Source organism: Coloeus monedula (assembly GCF_965178545.1).
Source record: "Coloeus monedula genome assembly, chromosome: 11".
NCBI lineage: Eukaryota > Metazoa > Chordata > Aves > Passeriformes > Corvidae > Coloeus > Coloeus monedula.
The window spans coordinates 20560223-20583097 of record NC_138791.1 but is presented as its reverse complement, the minus strand read 5'-3'; the positions used below and the strand labels follow the sequence as shown (position 1 = coordinate 20583097).

General features: G+C 48.8%; 1 protein-coding gene across 1 annotated transcript in view; it reads right to left on the bottom strand.

Moving 5' to 3' along the window:
- Positions 1–22875, bottom strand: part of GRM7 (glutamate metabotropic receptor 7) — a gene marked incomplete at both ends in the record, with an annotated part of 190457 nt that overhangs the window by 107174 nt on the left and 60408 nt on the right. The window contains one exon of the mRNA XM_082289014.1: positions 3954–4170. Coding sequence (XP_082145140.1) covers positions 3954–4170 — 217 coding nt within the window. The remainder of the gene's footprint in view (positions 1–3953; positions 4171–22875) is intronic.

Genomic DNA, 22875 nt, shown 5'->3' with positions numbered 1-22875 from the left:
GGCATCCCTGGCAGCGCTGTCCCAACGCTCCTGGAGCTCTGGTAGCCTCGGGGAGCCTGGGCAGTGCCCAGCACCCTCTGGGGGAAGAACCTTTCCCTCATGTCCATCCCAAACCCCCCCAGCACAGTTTCACTTGACAGACACAAGGACAACGTGTCTCACACAGGTTTGTGCCTTTGTGAATACACAGGGGCTTTGTAGCAAATACAAAGCTAAAGGGAAAAACAAGGTAAAGAAATTCAAGTTTATATTGAAAAATGCTGTTCAGGAACACCGCTGGGAAAAAATTCAGCTTATGAGGGCAGGAAGAATTGAAAATCAGAGTTGTTTGGGTTGAAAGGGACCTTAAACAATCTTGTTCCACCTGCTGTGGGCAGGGAGCCATGTGAAGGGTCCCCTCTCTGGGGGCTGGAGTTTCTGTTTCTGAGCAAGTCCAGCTCCCGCCCTGCTGCACAGAGATGTTCCCACCTTACGTAAGAGGTGTCTGTGGGATCATGGAGACTGAGGAATTACAGACAGCAAGATCTACAAAAAGCCTGCAGTGAAGGCAGGAGGAAAGAAGATCAGGAGGCTGCTGCAAGGGTTGTGCTTTCCATGTAAAAGGGGTTTAGAGGTGATTCCGTGTCAGGGTGTGGTGGCTTTTAACAGCCACACCACTGCCACTCAAACCCCCAGCAGGAACTGGAGTCCTTCACACCAGCATGCTGGTACAGGACTGGAACCCCTTTGCCACGTCTGTAGCACACAGGGAAGGGTGCAAGTTTCCCCAGAACCCCTCTCCAGCCCTCCCAATGGCTGAGAACATCATCAGCTGCACTTTGGCCATGAAGATTCTCCCTTCTGGCCACCCTGCTCTGCACACAGCCACAGCTCTGCCCTGTGCAGACACAGAACCCGGCTCTGCACCGGCCCTGCTGAGCTCCTGGGCTCAGTGCTGGGATCAGGATGGGGAGCTGGGAAAGGCAGAGGAGGGAGGTGAAGGAGGGACACACATCCTGCAGCTCCAGCCCCCTCCTCACCCCCATGAGCTGCAGCCCAGGAGTCAGAGAGCATCAAAACCCCACCAGCAACGCAGCCAGCAAACTCAGCTGCGAAAATGGGCCATTTGGGGAGAGCAGAACATTAATAAATGCACTCCAGATCTTTCATTTATCTGTTAGGAGGCATTCAAGTGGTCTTTTGCTAACGACTTCAATATATATATTTCTTACAGATAGCAATTAACCTTCTGGTACAGATTAATCTTTTAAAAAAAATCAAAGATGAATTAATCTTTGAAATTCAAGTATCCAGTAGTTTCATTAATAATCTGAAATTGTCCTTTAGATTTCCCATAATTAGACCATTCCCCTAATTTATTAATCCCACAGAGTGCAGAGCATGTTTCAAACCTTCATCTCCTGCCACAATGACATATTCAAACTCGCTTGAAGTGCTCATAATAAAAGTCACTTTGTGAAGAATTATTAACTCAGAGGATCAAGCAAAGTCTTTATATGCCAAAGCATATTTGAAAACTAAGCAGGGGTAGCACGTTCTACCAATCCTCAGATCTCCTAAGATCGTGGCTGATCAGAAACAAGTTTGGATAAAACACTGACTTTAGGATAATGCGCTTGCTACAGACTCGAGGCCAAAGCCAGGAAATGTGTTGGTACCTACGGACTAAACCTTCCTTTCTGCCAAAGGAAAGTGATTGTGAGACGCCAGACAGTTCTCTGGGAGCTGACAACCACTGCTCCCTGCTGGGACATCTCAGATTTGGGCTGAATTCCCTCCACCCCGGCGCTGCTGCGGCTCTGGCAGATCTGCCTGGTCCTACGGGGTCACACCGGGAGAGCCAACACAGGGACTCTGCTCCCACACCTCTCCCAGCTCTGCTCCTCAAGTGCCACTGCCAAACCTTTTCTGAGCCCTTCCAGGGCTGGTGACTCCACACTGCCCTGGGCAGTGCCTGACAGGGCTTTCTGGACGGAGTTTTCCCTAATATCCAACCTGACCCTCCCCTGGGGCACCTTGGGGCCGTTTCCTCTCATCCTGTTCCCTGTGCAGAGCCTGACCCCCCCTGGCTCCAGACTTCTGCCAGGGAGTTTTAGAAGCAATGGCACAGCTCCTCCCAATGAACACCACAGGCTTTAGCCCACTGGGAGATGAGCTTACAACCCAAAGTTGGGGGACAAGGTGCCACTCCCCCATAGGGAAGATCAGGATCTGCATCTCCAGGCAGCACTGCTCCATTAAACCTCCAGACAACAGGATCTTCTTGCACTTCCCAGGGTTTTAAACCCCCGGGGAACTTGCTGACAGGTGTTAAATCCCATCAGAACTTCACCTGAGCTTTATCTGCGTGACACAAGAAGCTGAGCACAGCCCTAAGCAGCAGCAGCACCCGGGATCGGATTATTCCCGTCTCGGGGTCTGTGGAAGAAGTTTAGGCACTATCCCTGTTAGTGCCTTAATCCCCCAGGCAGAACCTTCATCACCCTGCATGCAGAGCTGCTGGGAGCAGGGCACTGCTTTGGGTTTGTGCTTTGCTTTTTTTGAAGGATGTTGAGTTATGTGTTGACTGCATGAACAGCTCATAGAATAAACCTAATTCTGCACAAGGTCTATAAAATGGGGTCCTGTTCTTCAGCCAGAGCCTGTCCTTGACACGGGGAGCACATTTCAGGCATGATTTTGCAACAGTGGATATTTGCAAATAAAGTCAGTTTTAAATTCTAATGAACACTGGCACTTGTCACTTCCTGCTGTATTAAATCCAAACCCTTTTGCTTTAATACCACATAAATATGCATTCGTAGGAACAGACAAATTTATGCAAATGTGGGTTCCTTCTGTGACACCAACAGAAGGAAACAATTCCAGATCCCCCTCTCCAGAGCCCCTTCCTTTAAGCCCAGGCGCTTTCCCTGCTTGCTCCCTGGAAGATGCTGCCAGGAGGGATCCATCAGCCCCTGGGGCAGTGTGGGACCCAGCTGGGGCCTCTCCCTGCAGACAGAGCTGATGCTGTGGGATGAGCTCTGCACCAGCCATGGCTGTGGGAACCCCTGAGGCTGCTCCAGAGCAGCTCCTGCTCCCGTCCTGCACTACCCTGGCTGGGATTCACGCGGTTCTGTGAGCTGGGGATTGTGCTGGTTTTATTTAAGGCAATGCCAGGCAGGTACCGGGTGGGAGATCTGTGAGTTCCACTTGGGGAGCACAGCAGAGCTTGTCCTTGCCCCATGACGATGGGTTCTATCACCAAAGCCTCCTGGAGACAGCCCTCGCATTCACCACCAATAACCAATTCCATCAGTTGCTTCTTTTTCCTTCCCAGCACAGGAATCAACTTCAAACATTTCAGTTTCCAAACCCTTATGAATCTGGATTGCAGAGCAGCTTGCCAAGGACTCACACCCAAGGTCTGGCGTGTCTCATCCCACACCACCAGGCTTGCTGGCTCCACATCCACACCAGCAACCCCTGAGCCTCCAAGGGAAAGGTTCTGAATTCCCTCCACTGAACTGGGCAGAGAAATGCCAAAGCAAAGCAACACAAACGAGGCTGGACCCGAAAGCTGAGCGCCAACAGTGACACAAGTCAGTGTCTGTAACCAGCAGTCACAGCAGAATTCCAGGCTGTGGAGACAGAAAAGCTCAGACTTTCCAAATCTGGCTCCTCCCCATGCCAGCACAAGGAAACCTGAGCCAGAGCAACAGGAGGAGCTTGGTACGACTCGAGGGTTTTGATTTTCCCCAGAAACGACTAAAAACCACTGAGGGTTCCCACTCTCTGAAACTCCATGAGCAAATTAGGAATGACAGTATCCAGGAGCCATTGCAGAGCATTGCAAAGAACTGGAGCAACTTTAGAATCAAATATCAGCTCTAGAAAAACACGATCACATTTGGTACAACACGACATTCATTACTTCCGCAGCGCTTTCTGGAGGGAGGACGGGCGTTGCCTACCTGCCTCTCTGGAAATTTGCATGAAGGACTCGACTCCTTTTTCTCCATAATTCCCTTCAGATGCCAAAGTGGATACATAATTCCATCCCAAAGCTTTCACAATGTCCACCATTGCTTGTGCTTGGAAGGAATCTGGAGGAACCACCCGTGAGAAGAAATCATAGCGCCTGTCATCGCTCAACTCTGGTGCAGTTGAGGCATAACTGATTTGTGGGATCTGTAGAAAAAAACAATTTCTGATAAATACACACATTCACATACTCATGGCACTTCTTGCAGCAGCAGCCAAAGCACTTGGCTTCAGCTGAGCTTTGGCTTCGCTGTATCCAGCTGCATTTCTCCACCACGTTCCTTTACAACGTCCAAGCCAAAGGAACAATCCTTTCATTGGCTTCGAGTTACCCAAATAAAAATTGTGAATCAATTGAAGACAACTCTGTATGTGCCCAACCATCATTCTTTCCTTCAAGGCAATCAAATACAGCACACAAATCATTTTAATCACTGCCCTTGTCCTGGTGTTCTGGTTTTACCAGGATTTGGGATCCTGCGTAAAGTGAGGTTAACTCTAAACCTGCCACTGCTGGCTGAAAGCCAGGGAGACCCTGCCTCAGCCTTTGGAGGATGGAGGCTCCAGACTTAAGGAAAAGTAGGCTTGTTTTTTATTCTTTCTGTTTAAAAACAGTGTGGAGGTTGCTGAGCATGGACATCTCTGTCCCACAGACACAGCCTGGGCACGATTCAGCTCTGTCCCCAAAAAGCAGCCCCTGCTTTTCCTCCTCTCAGCAGAGTGTGAAGGAGTCTGACAGTGACTTTTGCAACAGAGAGCACAACAGTGTTCAGGGCTGTTCTCCCCCGGTTACCAAGGGCCCTGAGCAGTTACTGAGCTGACAGGATGTTAATCCCCAAGCCCATTATGCAATTGTTTCAGTAACAGTCTGGGACTGCTCCTTAGATTAAGGAACCTGTCATAATTCTCACTTGAGATGCCACGGAGGGGAAAGAAGAGATTTGCAATCCACACAAACATGATTGTATATAACGATCTGAGCCGTGCAGCCTGAGCAAAGGGCAGCCCTCTGTGCCTCAGCACCAGCATCTTCTGCACTCTCACATTTGGTCTCTGCACAGCATTCTATGAGTATTTATTATTCTACAAGTATTTATCAGCTCTCCTGCCTCCTCAGAAAAATAAACACTGTATTTCCCCAGGATCAACACTGCAAAGGGCTCAGTACCTTTGGTTCCAGAAAGCAGGGGCAGGGGAGAGCAAATTTCCCCAGAATTAACATTATATCTACACAGGCATTTACAACCCCCAGAGCAGAGGAAAAGCAGACACTGAAAGCCAAATTGCTGCTGGAGAGCCAGAAGAGTGAACAGAGAAGTGAACTTTGCATGGAAAAAATTTTAACTACCCCAACAGCTGTAATTCAACCTAAACAAACACAAACTTCCACAGAACCCTAAAATCCCTGGAGCTGGAAAGGATCCCCAAGGATCATCAGTGCCACCCCTGGCCCTGCACACACCCCAACAATCCCACCCTGAGCCTGACCTGGAGCTCCCTCCCAGGGTGCTGATCCCTCCCCCCAGCTGCTGCAGAACACAGAAACTGCTGGGCATCCTGGCCAGCAAAATGAGGAAAATTCTAATTTGTCCCTGCTCCAGCTGCTGCTGTAGCCAGTGCCTGGTGACCTTTCTGTGGACACTTGACCAGTCACCCACCACTACACAGAAAGCACCCAGCACTCACCCCAGCCCCACACAGAGCAGTGCTGACACAGCCAAGTGCTGCTTTTTGCAATTATAATAAAAGTCAGGCTGAAATATCCACTTTTATCTGTGGCAACTCTTTGTATTCCAACTTGCCAACAACTGCTTTTTCAACTAAAAATCAAAAGGAGCCCATTCTGCACTTTTACAACAACCAAAGCTCCTACAGAATTTGCTGCATTGCTTATATTCCTTAGGAGACTTTTTGGACTTTAAATCTTTTTCCACTGTTCATAAAATATTCACTACTGCTGGCTGCTTCAATAACTTGGAGTATAAAAAGCAGATATTAGGGGGTTTACCAACGTTTCTTACAGGGCATCTAAAAGCAACATAAAGCCATATATGTGCCAAGTAGAATTTTCCTCCCGTTTTGTGTGAATACAGGGAGGAGAGTCCTTCAGTGGGTGTGACAGGGACTGCAGCCACCACACTTCCACCCTGCCCTGGGTGTCAGAGCACGCTGCAGACACCTACAAACGACACTTTCTCCTCCTGCCCAGCTTCCCATGCACACCAGCAGCGTCCCACACCAGATGTCCAAACTGGGCACCCACGTGCACCAGCTAAAATCTAACTGCTGCTCACCAGGGAGCTCCACACAGGCACCTCCAGCTCCTGCCAGCACTGAAGTGCACTTGAAAATAAAACCAGATTGCCCCAGGTCAGCAAGACCCAGCCCAGGCTGGGCAATGTCCCTGTTCTCTGTCCCCAGTGATGCTGCAGGTGGTGTCACTGTGCAAGGAGGATGAGCAGGGCCAAGGGAGAAGCAGAGAGTTGCTCTGTTGAGGGTTTTTTGTTTATCCAGATCAATATTTTCTGTCTCTTCACTGACTTATTTTTCCTTCATTTGGGTAAAAATCTGTTCTTTATCATCAATTCAAAACTGGAGTTGAAAGAAGCAAGATTTCTCTTCCATCACATTCTTCCTATTTTCTGTTCTGAGACACCAGGAAGCTCCAGAGAATCACAGTGTGCTCTCCAAAAGGCTCCAACACCTTGGCAGAAGGGCTGGGATCCATAAAGCCCCAGGGATCCCAATCTCCTGGCCCTGCCCCAGCACACACTCCCAGCTGCCTCTGCCTCCAGCAGCACAGCAAGAGCTGAGCTGGAGCTTTCTGCAGGACACTGCGGTGCTGGCAGGCCAGGGAGCATCTCATGGACGTGGGAAGCAGATTTGCCTCAAGTTGCTGTGTTTGCAGGACCATGGCAAACACCACACTCAGGAGTTTCACATGTGGATTGCCTGGCTGATGTTCTGATTACAGCAAGAGGCAATGATTAATACTGGGAACGCTGTCTTAGTCAGTGATTAATTAATGTTAATTCATTTTTAACATTGACCATTATTCTTCATTTATTTCATTTTCTTTGGCTAATGAAGAGCTGTCTCTGGGTCCCACTTGTTGTCTTGCTTGCAAAGCAGCTCCTGTTTGAGAGCAGCTGCACCAAGAGCAGCAGCACAAACACACCACAGAGCAAGGAGCCTCCTCAGCCTCTCCTTCCAACATCCAACATCCTCCAACAGCACATTTGGAACAGCTCATTTCAGAGCAAAACCCCACTGAACTACAAACTTGCTGTTCCAATTTCTCATTTCAAACTCATTTTGCATTATTATCCGATCCCATATCCTCCTCCTCTCCCTGTTCAACACACCGTTTTTCCAAGAAAAATGACAGAATGTGGCAAGTTCCTCACCAAAGCCAAGTGTCTCGGCCTGGAACACACAAGCCTCAGTTCCAGAGCACAAACCAACCCTCCCCGAGGCTGCAGGAGCTGCCAAACCCTGGCCTGCCTGCCCACCCCTGACCTCTACCCAAGATTCACCCCCAGGCCAAGCAAAGCACCCAAAACACAAACAATTATTGCTGCTGTGCTGCCTCCAGTGGGATTGAGCTCAGCTCCACCTCCCCAGTCACTTATTAAAAGATTAAGGAAATGGTGCACCTGAACCCACCTCAGCAAGTGACAGCAGCCAGGAAACTTCAGAAAAGGCAATTTCCCTGAGGACCTGGTGCAATTATGATAATGCAGGAGTGCACCTATTGAGATATTAATGAGCTCCTACCAGGGCAATATTAAGTTCACAGTTTGCTGCATTTTTACTTTGAATTTCCTATTAAGTTTTATTGATATGGTTTCCTGACAACAGGAAAACCTCACCCTGCTCTGGCAGAGCCTCTGGAACCCATCACATCTGGCAGGGCAGTGTCAGGCTACGAAAACTGCAAATCCCTCCCAACAACCCAACTTCACAAAAATGAGGTGCCTGAAGACTGCACTCGGCTGCAAAACTCTTTGGAGTGAACTGATGGATGAGTAACAGCCTGGGATTCATTCAGGGCTTGGGTTTTATTCATGTAGGAATTTATCTTGTCAGGATTTAATCATCAGTTAGCACAGCTCCTCTTTGTTCCCCATCCACTTCTCAAATTGCAGAACAAACAGCTCCAGCACCCTGAGCTGCAGAGAATTGGTTCCATTGTCTCGAACTCAAGTTGTCTGAAGTTTCTCCCTGGCTGTTTTCTCTGGGCAAAACTCCTCCAGACTCTTCTGATTCTCACTTTGCCTCCCGAACGGGAAGGAAATCTGGCAGGAAGTTGTAGAAATCCAGACATCCAGGGAAAGGTGTCCCTGCCCTTGGCAGGGGGTTGAACAGACCTTTAAGGTCCCTTGGAACCCAAACCATGCCGCGATTCCATGGAAGTTTTAGCCAACATACCAAATAAGACCAGAGCATGGCTCAAAGCTTGCAGAGCTGACAGGAATGACTCTTCCTGCTGTTTTCCAGCGCCAGGAACTCGAGTTCCCCATTTCCTCGGGAGCTGCCAGCCCTGGGGTGGTGCCCACAGTCCCCAGCCACAGGGGCACAGCACAGAGAATATCTCGGCCTCCTGCTCCCCTCCTGCCCAGCCCTGCCAGCAACCAAACCCTGCCCGTGGGCAGCGCTGGGAGGATTCTCCCAAGGTGTCCATCAAGCAGCAGTGCCCTCTCGCTGCCCTGGAAGGTCCCTATGGAAACCACCATTACTGCAAGTTTTGCTCCAGGGCTTTTAAAAGACCTGGGAATAGCATTCCCAGCAGCCCTGGGTAATGATGAGAACAAAGCCTTCTCTAAAGCACTTGGATGATCCCTCCTTACCACGTTTTAGGATGAAGCACTTTGAGGTGGTTTTCACACTCAAGAATCAAATGTTGCCAATGAGAAAATGAGGAAGAACAATTCAGGAAGTTTTCATGTAAATCCATTTTAGGAGCAACAGAAAATATTTCTGTGCAGCTGTGCTGAAGGTGTTCAGAGATGACAAACCTGCTGCTGAGTACAGAAGTCACACCACGAGCAAAGTCTGAGCAGTGAACAGAAGCAGCACACCCAGAGAAGGACATTTTCACACCATTCACTCATGTACAGTTCCCCTCAGTTTCTCTCTGTTTACCAATCACTAAAGCCCCCAGTGTTGACCCTGTTTGCCCCCATCACCCCCTCTCCCCTGCCACCCCACAGGGAATTCCTGATGATGCCTTAGGGAGCAGCACAACCGCCTGGCAGGGAACTGGCTCCGTGTTTCACAGGGCACAGGGACACAGACATGAACAACACCAAGTGCAAAGGAGCAGCTGAGTCTGGGGGAGACAAAGTGCATTTAATTAACCAGAAATGTCTTCAAGAGCAACGAAAGGAACACTGAGAAAATAAACCCAGAGATGGTTCATGTACATGAACTTTGCTTATACCTACACTGGCTCATTCCACCAATCCTCCCAGGCTGGGTGAGCTCCATCTCCTCTCCTTGACCAGCAGTAGGATTAAGCAGCCACGGTGCTGCTCAGCAACACCCTTTAAAATTCCCAACTCCTCATGACCATTATTATAAGGGATGGAGTCCATTACTGAAACAAACACTTCAAAGCTACTTTGGGTTTCTCAGTCAACTGCCTTTCTAACTGAACACATTTCTTTTTAATTAATTTCAAACCTGGAAAGAGCCTATTTCCAGGCACATAAATCAATCCTAATCCCCACCACAACTGTCATGGCACTAAGGTGGAGAGACATCCTGAGTGATATTGGCAAGCTGGGAGTCTTTTCCATATCTACAAGGTCTCTCCTGCTTCCTTTATTCTAGAGTGAGAAAGCACTCCTGAAAAAATAATTGTAGCAATTAAGGGAACAATAATTACAGCAATTAGTATTGTCCACATGGCTCATGGGACCACTTTACCAGCTCAGAAAGCAGGAAAAAAAAATCATAAACACCCAGTAAAATGAGATGTGTCCATAAATATGAGATATCCTGTATTTCATTTGATGACCCGTGCCTGGACCAAGGTCTGCTTGTGACAGTGATGAGCTTATGGCATAGATTGCTTTTTTATAGAAAAACAGGGGGTGATTTCTTAGCTTTTAAATGCTGAAAGAACCTTGGACACATGACTTGAAACCAGGACCCAAAATTGTAATGAAAATTAGTCACAGCACAAAAATAAGCATCTTACCCCCTTCTAAAACTGTGGATAAAACTGTCCTTGAATAAACAAGGACATAACCCCTGTCTCAACAAGTTCACATATTGGGGGTTAGGACTTGGCCATTTATACTTTCTTAGGAGTACACTACTTACTGGAATGCTTTACTTTCCATCCCTGGCAGTGCCCAAGGCCAGGCTGGACAGGGCTTGGAGCAGCCTGGGACAGTGGAAGGTGTCCCTGCCCATGGCAGGGGTGGCACTGGGTGGGCTTTGAGGTCCCCTCCAACCCAAACCAGTCTGGGATTCTGTGATTCTTTTCCACTGGCAAAAAGCATTCTTTAGAGTCCAGCTCCTTTGAGCTGGGCTGGTGAACCAGTTCAAAGCGTTCCTGATACTTTAAAATAATTTGCTGAAAGCTGTGGACCAGGCTGTGCCAGGCAGCAGAGCTCCCAGGGCACTGCTGAGACAGAAATAGAGCACCTGGGAGGAGGCAGGGCAGGCTCCAAGCCCCCTGTCCAGGCACACACGGGCTCAGAAATAGGTGAGGCCCATGAGGAATTCAGCTGCTCTCTCCCTGCCCTCAGAGAATGATGAAATCAAGCTCCCCACCAGTGCTGCAGCTCGGACACAGAGCTCCCTGCATATGGAACACTGCTTTAGGAGATGAAAATCTGTTCTCTGAGCACCAAAGCCAGCGTGTTCCTCACCATTCCCTCCCTGCTGTGTTCCAGCACACCCACAGCACTGCAAAAATAGGCTCCTCTTGTGTGCAGGTATTATTTGTGTTTGCAAGCCCAGCCCTCACCATCTGAATTGCTAATTGCTCCAGTAAACTGCCATACCCTGGGACTTACTCTGTTTAAAAAACCTCCTCGAAAAGTATGTCTAGAAAGCAGTATTTGAATTTCTAGTGACATGGAAAAAGAGTTTTAGATACACACTTGCCTAATCTGTGTGTGCAAATTCCTCTTTGCGAATAAAGCTGTGTTTATGTAATCACCAAGATCCTGAGTGAGCACGTCTCAGAAGTAAAATTAACTGGTATTTATATTGCTCCCATTTTAATTTATCTTGGTTTATCTGCATTGTGATTCAGTAATATTGGAGCAAAAATCGAATCTATAATTGTTAATTACTATTTCTAAGCCCTTGATCAATTACCACCCTTCTTGGAGGGGAGGCTCCTTGAAGTCACCACCTCCCCCAGCCCTTGGCAGGGCAGAGGTGCCCTTGCTCGGCCCTGAGCAGGCAGGACAAGGCACAAACACTGTGACACACATGCAGGAGCCACAATGTTCCCTGCATGCCACAACAAACACATCCAGGCACAGAGAACCTCTCCCATCCCCAAAGAGGGATGTTTATCTCCTGCACCAGAGGGATTATTGATACTAAAGGCAAAGGCACAGGTACAGGTATGACACTTCCTTATTTAATATTTTAAAGTGAAATATTCAGCTTGTTAAGAATTTTAGCTGGCTTGCCCATAAAGCAGCATGGCAATAAAGCCTTCCTGGTTTGCAGATCCTGGGGATGAGCTGTGGCCAGCACAGCACTTGGGATTTTACAGCACTAAGTATTACTCCTCCTAGGATACATCAGTTAGAACATCAGTGCTGATGGCCCATCCACTGCAATGCAAGAATGCACAGCTCTTCATATTTTAGCTCCAGCCCTGATAGACTGAGAGCTGGAGAGTGATATTAAACTAATAGATGGTACTTTGCTAGAGGCAAATTGAAATCTTAACAAAGCTTCAAAGGATCTTGGCTATTAGGAGCCAATTCTTGAAGCCAATTTTGAGCTGAACTCGTGTAAGGTGATGAGAGCACGGGGACCCTGAAGCCCTTTAATGGGCCTGCTTTTGGGATCAGATGCTGCACCCAGGCTGCTTATGCAGCAAGGCTCTGCTCAGCCTCCTGCTGGGACTCAGATCCAGCCTACAAATAACACACAGGGATATTCTGTCACTCTGATCCCATGACACAGCACAAGGTCACAGAATCACAGAGATATTGTATGGAGGAGAGAAGGAACAAGAGAGACACGTTCTGTGTTCTCGGAGTTTGTGCCCAAATCTACCTCTGGGGCTGTTGCCTCCTACCACAGCCTGAGGAAGCACAGGCACCACCTCCAGCAGACAGAACAGACAGTGGGATTTAGAAGGGAACAAACCAAGGTCTGGCCACCCAATGCTATAGAAAACCAAAGAACTTGTGCCAAAAATGCAAAAATGCAGCTGTATTTGCAGCCCACTGCTAAGACCAAGATTAATGGTTGCCCAGCACCCTCAGGGCTTGGGAATGGAAAGGATGTTGTGGTCCCATTTTAGAAGGGCTGACATCAGGATTTTCACACATGGACAGTCTTGTCCTTGTGTTGCTCCCTCCATCCCCATGTCCTTGACAGGACAAGAAGAGCTTTAAGCTGAGAGGTGGCAGATTTAGATGGTGAGGCCCTGGCACAGATTCCCAGAGCAGCTGGGGCTGCCCCTGGATCCCTGGCAGTGCCCAAGGCCAGGCTGGACATTGGGGCTTGGAGCAGCCTGGGACAGTGGGAGGTGTCCCTGCCCATGGCAGGGGTGGCACTGGATGGGCTTTCAGGTCCTTCCAACCCAAACCATCCTGGGATTCTGTGACCATTCTATGCACAATGGAGGGACATGAAGGGCACATCTGCCTCTCCCACGGCCTGAACACACCCTGCAATGTCTTCTGGATGCCAAAAAATATTCCCATTCTCTGGTGTTCAGAGTTACACCAATCAGGGCATTCTCAGCAGGGTCCTGTCACCTTCCAAAGTGCTGAACACAGAATCAGGGTCCATACACTCAGTTACGGGACTGGTAGCACTGGGTAGATTTGTTTTCATCTCCTTCCTCGTGCACCATTCCCATATCCCTGCCTGCATTCCCAAAACCTGAGAAGCCACTCTCTGTGAGGAGGCAGAGAAGCAATGTATGGACACCAAACACACACAGAAGCACAAATGTTCTTGCAGCAATTGGAGCTTCCACATCCAAATATGGACTCACCAATTCTAATTCTTCTGAAAATAAATCAGAAACAGAATATAAACAGAGTGAAGCAGCTTTTATGTTTTATTTATGTGTACACATTGCTCCATTCATCCCAAACAGATAATTGAACCTTATATTGTCTATGCATATTTTAAAAGGTTTTTAATCTGCAAGTATAAATCTCATGGATTTTGAAAGTAGCCTGATAAAGACAACACCAGTAACGACTTATTCAGCAGCCAGGCTGAGACAGAAAATGTTCTCGGTGGCAGAACACAGTTTTGTGAAAGTAATCCACAGACACGCAAACCCAGCAGAAACAAATTGCAGTGTGGTACAAGGGGAAACAATCATCCCTCTGAGCCGAGTTATTGGGCTAAATGAGAGCTGTCAAGCTTGGGTTTGAGCATATCTCATAATTGCATTTCTAGGAGGGCATCCATGTTTATGTTGTGGAAAATAAGGCTGTGATTTGAATATTTATTCCTAAATTTTTAATATAGCCAAGAGTCTGACAGCCAAGGAGAATAAAGCCTCTGGCCATCCTGCCCTGACAGAGTAACACATTCAAAATCTGGAAATACAGATTTAGCTACATGAAGTGGTTATTTCTAATTTCAGTGTAAAGTTAAACTTTGGGCAAGCAGCTCAATACCACAATGAGCAAAACTGAGTTCCTGTGAACGACTTCTACTGAACAGATATTGCAAAAGTAGGAGTCTGTTCTCATTAAAATGTCCCAAGAGGTCTCACGTTAAGGGAGAGGCTCAGATAATGTGATCTCCTCCAGCTCCCCTCCCTGGATCCTCTAACACCCCCAAGAGTACCAGCTGCATTTCAAGCAGTAAATGATGTTTTAAACAGGGTTTCTGGAGCTCATTTCCCTCCGTGCAATATTGGAAGTATTTCTGACTTTAAAAATGTGTCAAATAATAAAAACCCCTGGGTTTTTAATGTGCTCACACACTGTGGTTGACTGAACGGTTCTGCTTGAGCTTAAACTGTCTTGGTTCGGATTGGCACTTTATTAAAAGCTTGAGGCAAAGGGGAAAGCTGTGAATTATAAAGAATATGTGTAAGCTGCTGTTTGACCTCCCTGCAGCCCTGGTCACTCACACCTACGAGCCTCAACAGGTTGTCCCACCTCTTCCTTCCACCCTGAGGTCTTTCTGCATCCGGCGGCTGAAGCTCAGGGTGAGACGTGGTCACGTAACTCCAGCTGGAGATGACGAACCCAGAGCTATAAAATTAATCCAAATTTATGAGCAGAGCCACAAACCTCCTCAGCCTGCCCTTACGGGAACAGCATCACTGCTGCCAGCATCCCAGTGACGTCAAGGAGATAAATTCCCCCTGAGCCCGAGGCCTCCTGATGGGCCCGTGACGCTGCACACGCTGGCAGGGAGGGTGGGACCTGCAGAGAGCCACGTGTGGGAACGAGGGGGGCCAGAAACCTGTCACAGCTATAGATTAACAGCTTGAACATCACCCAGGTGTGTGATACTGTCATCAGTCCGGGTGGGACAATGCACAGAGCTGATTATCCTGGGTCTGCGTAGACAGGCGAGCTTGACTTCCTGGTGTAAACTGATTCCAGAGACGTGGTACAGCCTAAATGAACTCAAGGATAAAATCTACATCATGCATTCTTATTTTCCTTTTTCTACCAACACAAATCATCTTCTTTTACATGATGAAACGCAGAACAGCATTTCAGAGCATCTGTGCTGCACTGAGGCAGCACATCAGCACAGAGCTCTGTCCTACAGCGAGGGAAAACCACTGTGTGGACAAGGGCCCAGCTGGGTATTTTTACCTCATAATCCTCCCAACCCATGTGCTCAACAGCAAGTTCCTATATGCAATTTGAGCAAACACACGACACAATCGTGTTCTCAGATAAAAAACTATTTGCTCCAGGTAAGAACAGCCTTTAGTTGAGGTGTTCATTGCTGCTGCAGCCACACTCCAGAATATTGGAGTTCACTTCTCCAACTACATCCCTGGCATGTTGTCTGTCTCTCTCTAGTCAAAGTTACCACCTGCTGCAACAAGGATGACTCCACCAGAGAAACACCACTGGGGCTGGAAAAACAGCCCCAGCTGTTTTTCCAGCCCCCAGCCCTTCCCCAGCCCTGCCAAGGCCAAGGCCACCACTGCCCCATGTCCCCAAGTGCCACATGCACACAGCTTTTAAAGCCCTCCAGGGATGGGGACTCCACCCCTGCCCTGGGCAGCTGTGCCAGGGCTGGACAGCCCTTGCCATGGAGAAATTCCTCCTGATGTTCCACCTGACCCACTCTGGCCCAGCCTGAGGCCGTTCCCTCTCCTCCTGTCCCTGTTCCCTGGCAGCAGAGCCCGACCCCCCCGGCTGCCCCCTCCTGTCAGGGACTTGTGCAGAGCCACAAGGTCCCCCCTGAGCCTCCTTTGCTCCAGCCTGAGCCCCTTTCCAGCTCCCTCAGGAGTTCTCCAGCCCCTCCCAGCTCCATTCCCTTCCCTGGACATGCTCCAGCCCCTCCAGGTCTCCCTTGCACTGAGGGAGAAGCAGCAACTGCCAGGAGGGGCTCAGAGAGGACAAATTGTTCCACTTCCCCTTCATCATCTGCAAGGTCAAAAATTTCCTCCTTTGGATCCCAGGCATTTAATATTCCTTCAGAACGTGTGGGAGGCACAGCTGACCCGGGCGTGGGGATGGTTTCACCAGGGACACTGAGGGATTATATTTAGACTGCCTTTGATTTCATATTTCTTTAATCCAAAATAAACATTATCACAAGTAAAAAGGCCTGTTGTGTCCTCTGAGCATCAGAAACAGAACAAGGTCCTTCAGGACACAGACTCTGGGTATAAAGGAGAGTGAGAAAATGCAGTGAGGAGAGATGTGAGGGAGAATGGATTGTAATTATGGGAGAAATCTGCATTTGACATTTCATCCACTACATATCCAAAAGTTATAGGGTATAATGAAGTTCTAGTGAATATCTATACCTTTTATTTCCTTATATTTCATCTCTGGCCTTTTACAAAGTGCATTATCACCATGTAATTCTACAGATATCTAAATATTTCTGCATTATTACAGGAAAAAACACAAGGCAATCACACTTTTACCTTCCTGGTTTTCTTCACCTCAACATTAAGCTTGCCAGCTAAATAATTACATTTCTTCTTATCTAACTTGTGGGAAAACAAATTTAATAACAGAAATACAGCCAGAAAGATGAATACTTAGGGGAGAATAATTTTCAGACTTAAACTTCACAAGCTCAATAGATTATTCTGGACACTGGATAATTACTCTGCATGTCTTTATCACAAAAGTGCCCAGACATTCTAATTAATCCAAATTACTTTCTAAGGGCCATGTTATTAGACTCATGCAGGAACAGCCAGATATAGAAATATTTTTATTTTTTTAAAGGTCTCTAACAGCTCAGTTCTTCAGCACCCTGATGAATACCACACCAGAGCAGCTCCTTCCCTTGCCTGGGGCCAGCCCAGAGCCAGGAGAGGAGCCCCATGAATCCTGACCAACAGGAAACCTGCAGGAAAAGCTGCCCAGCCTGATCAAGGTCTTCCTTAAAAAAGTGTCGAGTGCTGATTTCACCGACAGCACCAACCCCAGCCCACAGCCCGTGTCCATGGTAAAACTGATCCTAAGCCACACCAACAGCCACTTCCACTGACTGAACGAACCTTTCCCATCCTCACCTGCCTTGCTCTTACTTTTGCAATGTTATTTCATCATTAACTCAATTTTCAGTCACTAAAAAAGGCTCACAATTCTCCATCAAGTGTCCTTTGGAAGTTCCATGTGTCAAACGTGGTGTAAATTGCTGTCAGTGTTCAGTAAATGGGATGTTCAACTGTTCATCAAAGAAAACATCTGAGCCTGGTGCACACCTAAAGTAAACCAGGTGTGTGTTGTTTTCTCTCCTGAGAGCAGAACTGTTACTGCAGACCTAACCTGTTATACCTGCCATGGTGCACAGAGCTGGCCTCATTTATAGCTTGAAGTGAAAAGAGTAGAAAATAAAGAGCAAATGAAGCCACTCGCACTCAGGTTCCAAAACACATTCAAACCAAACTCGATGGTTTCTCCCTGCAATTCCTTTAGCAGAAAAAAAAAAAAAATCCAGGTGCTCTGGAAATGTGAATGGCAGCTGGAGGAGCCTCCCATCAAAATCTGGAACAGCTTTGTCCTCAACAGCCTGAGGACTTGGGCTCTGTGGCTCTCTCGGCAGCACCTACAAGCTGGCTTCCAGCTCCAAGAGATCAAACTAAAGAGTTCCCTGGCAGCCCTGCTTCCCTAACCTTCCTTCCCATGTCTGGCTCCCAGTGCCGAGGATTTCGCTGGCAGCTCTGTCTGGAGCTCCATCAGGTTCTCCAGCTGGTCCATGCACAGGGCAGGGAGCTTTGGGAAGATGAAAGTGATTGCTCTGACCCTGGAAAGCCCTGAAGATAAAAGGTACAGGACCCATTTCTGGAAAGCACTAAATATTTCAAGATCCCTGCTCTGTGTAAAGGCTGCTAATGCTGGGAGTGCTTGGAACTGCTGAGGGATTGATCCTGCAAGGGGCTCGTGCACGGAGCCAGCAGAGCAGAACAACCTGTTTATCTTCAGGAGCCACACGAAGCGAGGCAGCGATGGAGGCAGAGCCCAGCAGCAGCTGCAGGCAAGAAGGGATGATGTGAGATCGTGTGCTTTCCTTTCATGAAAGAAAACTGTACGTGGAGCATCACATCCTCAGCTGGTGCCAACTGCCATGGGCCTCAATGGAGCTCCACAACATCCCACAGCTGGAAGAGCTGATGCACAAAATTAACACGGCAATGAATGGCTCTGCAAACACTCCTGCATCTGTATTTATCACATTAGAATGAGCACCATGGCTCTGGAGATCACCTCATGTTTATGCATGTGCAGTTTAGGCCCTAAATCACCGCTTTTTTTTTTTTTTTTTCTTTTACTTCTCACTGAATAGCTATTTCTGAAAGGAAGTTTATGCAGAATGTCGGGTGTCGGATCATTTTGAACAACTGACTGTAACAGGTCCTCGTCAGCTCTCCCCGAACAAATGGAGCCGTGCCGGAAGGGCCGTGGGAAGGGAGCTCGTCGGGATGCGGTGATGGGATGGGATGTCCCCCATCAGTCCCTGACCAGCAGGGCCATCCCAGCACAGCAGCCTCGCTGACGGGAATCAGCCAAGCCCCACGACCCGGCTTACAGGAGCCTGGAGCCACCGCAGGGCTGCAGCTCCCTGCAAGAACAGATTGGCCCTTCGGCCCCGTTCCACAAACCCGGGAAAGGGGGGAGAGGAGAGGACGGGGAGAAGGGGGAGTGAGAAGGGGTCTTTACTCTCCACTTGAAAATATTTTGAGAATTTGAAAGAAAGCAGCACCTCCAGGAACGCTAAATGCCAGTGTGAGCTTTCCCAGGCAAGCCGGGGCTGTCTCATCTCGCTGTGATAGCCAGAATCAAACCCAAGTGACAAATGAAACCCCAGACATTGCTCCAAACGCTCGGCACACGTTTTGCACCTCCCGCTCCCCCTCCGTGGCACAACAGCATTTTATGGGCATGCTGGTGGCTTTTGAAATGCCACCCCCTTACCCTCAGATCTCACAAGTGTCTGTCAGAGCCCTCGCTGCCAGCTTTAGAAACGAGCACACGGGGTTTCTTTCCTTCTCCTTCATTACATCTTTTTTCAACTCCCTTCCCTCCAGTTATTTATTCCTCTGGAGGGCAAAAGCACGGCGCAGAGGAACGAGCCCCCTGTGCATTCTTCATCAAGATCTGCAGACTCGCTGCTAATTACTGCAGTGGCAGCTCTGCCCTGCCTCGGCTCGGAGGATGGAGCTCGGCAGGTTGTGCTAACCCTGCAGTTTGCCCAGGCTCTGCAGCATGCCGGCTCTGGAGCCCAGGAGCACAGGAATGGTTTTTTGAAACGCTGTGTTCTGGTATCACAAGCAACCAACAGGAAAATTAGCATTGTAAAATGGCAACCTCATTTAGATAAGCACCATGTGAATCCATCTAATTTGTATACAGAGTCATTATATGGTCACAGCCGAGTGACTCAAGCCTCTTTCTCTTCCCCCCGCTCCTAAACACCAGAGCTCCGGGAGTGCCCTGAGTTAGCTGAGCCTTGCTGCCAGCACTAAAGAGCAGGAGCATCACTGTCCCTGGCCGGGGAGTGGCAGTGGCAGTGTGGGGGCAGCAGCTTTGCCCCGTGCCCCAGCAGCCATTCCCCCATTGCCCAGGGTGCTGCCACCTCCCTGGGCTCCAAACCTTCACCGATCCCCCCACATCCCTCACCCAGCTGCTCACGGGGCTTTTCTGGAGCTGCAGAACGGGTGTGAGCCCCTCTCCACTATCACAGCACCTACCCCAGACACTCCTCGGGGAGTAGGTGACACCTGTGGGCACAGGCAGGACCTCCCGGGAGTGGCACAGGTGCCACACACCCTCGGCTGCACAGCTGGCAGCTGGTGGGGTCCCTGCCCCACTCCCTGTGCCCCCCACTCGGCCCTTGGGAGCAAACATGGAGCCACATCATTTGTGGGGTTTGTCTTCCTGCAGACTTTTCCATAGGCAGAAATGCCAGAAGATTTTAACATCCATTCTGACAGCTTAGAAATCACCATGTTTAATAACAGAAAGCTGACAGGAAAACTCGATAAACAGAAATCCTTTCCACTTCCATACTGTCCTGGTCCATCTGCATTATCCCAGACATGCAGGAGATTTGTATCTATCCCGGTGCTTACACCAATTCTATCACCATGGCATCCCAGAGCTCTCAACTCTTTAAAAATAGAACTAATAGCATTTTCTCCTTATTTCTTCCTTCCAGGCTTTCAAGAAGCATGCTGGAATCCTTTATGGCTTTATTTTATTTATTCCTTTGTTTGTGAAAGAGGCTGAGCGAAGCACATCACTTCCCTTTCTGCCAAGGAAAGGGAAAGAAAAACGAGGGGCAGTGGAAAGGAATTTAAAAGGATTGTCTGTGTTGCTGTAGGGTCCCAGCACCTGTGGGTGCTCACACATCCCTGGGGGCTGGTTCCCCACCCCACTCCATCTCCAGACTGCGGCACCATGTGCCAGGTGGGACGGGAGACAGGGAGACAGAAGGGAAGGAGCACTGTGTAATTGAGAGCAATCCTATGGAGAGCCTGGATTAATTAGTGCAGACATCCAGGCTCGGGGAAGAGTCACTGCAATGCTGCTGCGTTTTTCTAATCACCTGCACACCGGAGAGCGAGGCTGGCACAGCCCCCAGGCCAGGGGAGAGGGGCCCTGCTGGCCCAGGGATCCCAGCCACAGGGAAATGGCAAATCCCTCCATCACCCCAAGAAAGGTGCCCGGCACAGCACAGCACTAAAGAGACAAATGGTCTTTAGATCCCCTTCCTTCCCCACTCCACCACCTTCTGTTTCCCCAGTTAGAGAAACAGATCAGGGTATTATGGGAATTATCTGTGTTTGCTCTTTTACCATCCCTCTCAACAAGTTTTTTGTTTAATGAGACAGCAAGAGCTGTGCAGATCTCTTGACAAGTTCCTCTCCATCCCTCCAGCATCCTGAAGGTGTCCCTGACACAACCCCAGCCCTCAGGAATGTGGAGGCGACCAGTGGAGCACATGTGCCAGGGGGACAGCGGGACTGGCCCGTTCCCAGGGGAAAAACCCAGCCAGGGGGCTCAGTGAGACACTGGTGCATGGCTGCCTCCAGGGGGGACCCTCTGAACCCCACAGCCTTGGTGTACAAACAAGATGCCCCCAAATCCTCTGTGTCAGAGCTCCACAGCTACAGATCCATTACAAACCCAGCAGGACACAGCAACAACATCCTGAGGGAGGGAGGGACAACTGTCCTCTCTTTGCTGTCCCCACACTGAAGGCACCAACCTCACCATGCTCATTTTACAGCTCTCAATGAGAAGAGAAAAAAATATCCCAGCAAAGCTCATTAAATAGGCAGGATTGTCCCACTGGTACCCTGCAGGGCTATGGAAATGAGAGATGGAGAAAACTGTCTCCGACCACCTCTCCCAGATCTAGGCCAGCGCGGAGGAGTATTCCCGGCAGATCCCGGCCGCTCTCCCGCTTCCTGCGGAATAATTACAGCCAACAACGTGACTCCTGTTTCCCCCTGAGCAAACCTGCCAGCCTTCCCAGCCCCATGGGCTCTGGGGCTCCACAGAACCGCACTGGGATGGGATGCCCCAGCCCTGCTCCTTCCGGGAATGACGCATCCCCAGCATCCTGCAGCTCACACTTGTGGCCACTCTGAGCACCAGTTAACCCCAGAGATTTATCCCATCCCATTCTGCCACCGTAATCGAGCAGGAAGAGACACTAATTAGCAGGGAGCTGTTGCAGGGATGCATGAATATTAATGCCACCGTCCAAACTAATTTCCCCAATTACTGCTGTTACAGCAGCTCCATTACAATCCATAAACCCGGGACTGATATGAAGATCTCCCTAATAAGGGAGTGAGAACAACTGCTGGAGAGCTCTACCACGCCTTGGCTGACACTAACAAGGTTAATTTTTCCCCTGTAGAAAATAATAGAAATCTGCAAATATTTTAAAATACAATAAGCCTGGTATAAATATTCTGCTATAAAATCCGCATGGAGCTTCCTCCACCACAGCTCGAGCTCAGAGAAGTTTGTGATCTCCTGAACTCCCAAGCATGGAGCATTGAACACTGAGAGAGACAGAAAGAGCCATTAAACCAATGAGCTGGCTCCTGGTTTGGATCTTTATTCCAGATTCCACACTGATACTCCCCTTTGAAGTGTCTGAGCTCAGGAATTCATCAGGTTGTGACATGGCTGAATGATTATATCTCATGTTAGAGCTTAAATGCACTTTTATTATGCATAAAGCATTACACTTTTGTATTTATCTCCTTTTGCAATGCTTTTTTACCCCTCTGCAAACACTGCCAATACTTGGAAACAATAAAGGTAAAAACTCTGCAATGACAAAGAAATTAAACCTTTTCCTGAGGAAAAGGAACCATGATATACATTTAGATACATGATTGAGTGATACTGATTCAGAACAAGGGTAAAACGTCCCTTCTGCTCCTGAAGATGACCAATGCTTGATGTCCACCATGATTTAATTAAACAGTGCCTATAGGTACACAGAACTGATCCCATTCACAGCCCTGCGAGACATCACCAAGTGTCTCAGCCCAGTCAGAGCAGCAAGAGTTGAACTCTCAGCAAAGAAAACAAACACATGGATGGTTATGGAGATGAACTCCCAGTTCTGACTGACCATGACCACAACCCAAAGGCCACCTCAGGCCCAGTGACCACAACCTCTGCAAGCCCTCACACCACACCCTCACACCGAGGCAAACACTCATCTTTCTCAATTCAAAGGGAAAGATTAAGATTAAAGGGAGCAGTGAGCAGGACAAGGCAACCTCACTTTCCAGTAGACAAACCACAGAATTCCAGAATATTTGGGGTTGGAAGGGACCTCTGGAGACCACCCAGTCCAACCCCCTGCCAGGCAGGGTCACCTGGAGCAGGTGACACAGGGATGTGTCCAGGTGGGTTTGGGATGTCTCCAGAGAGGGAGACTCCATGGTTCCCTGGGCAGCTGCTCCAGGACTCTGCCCCATCATGG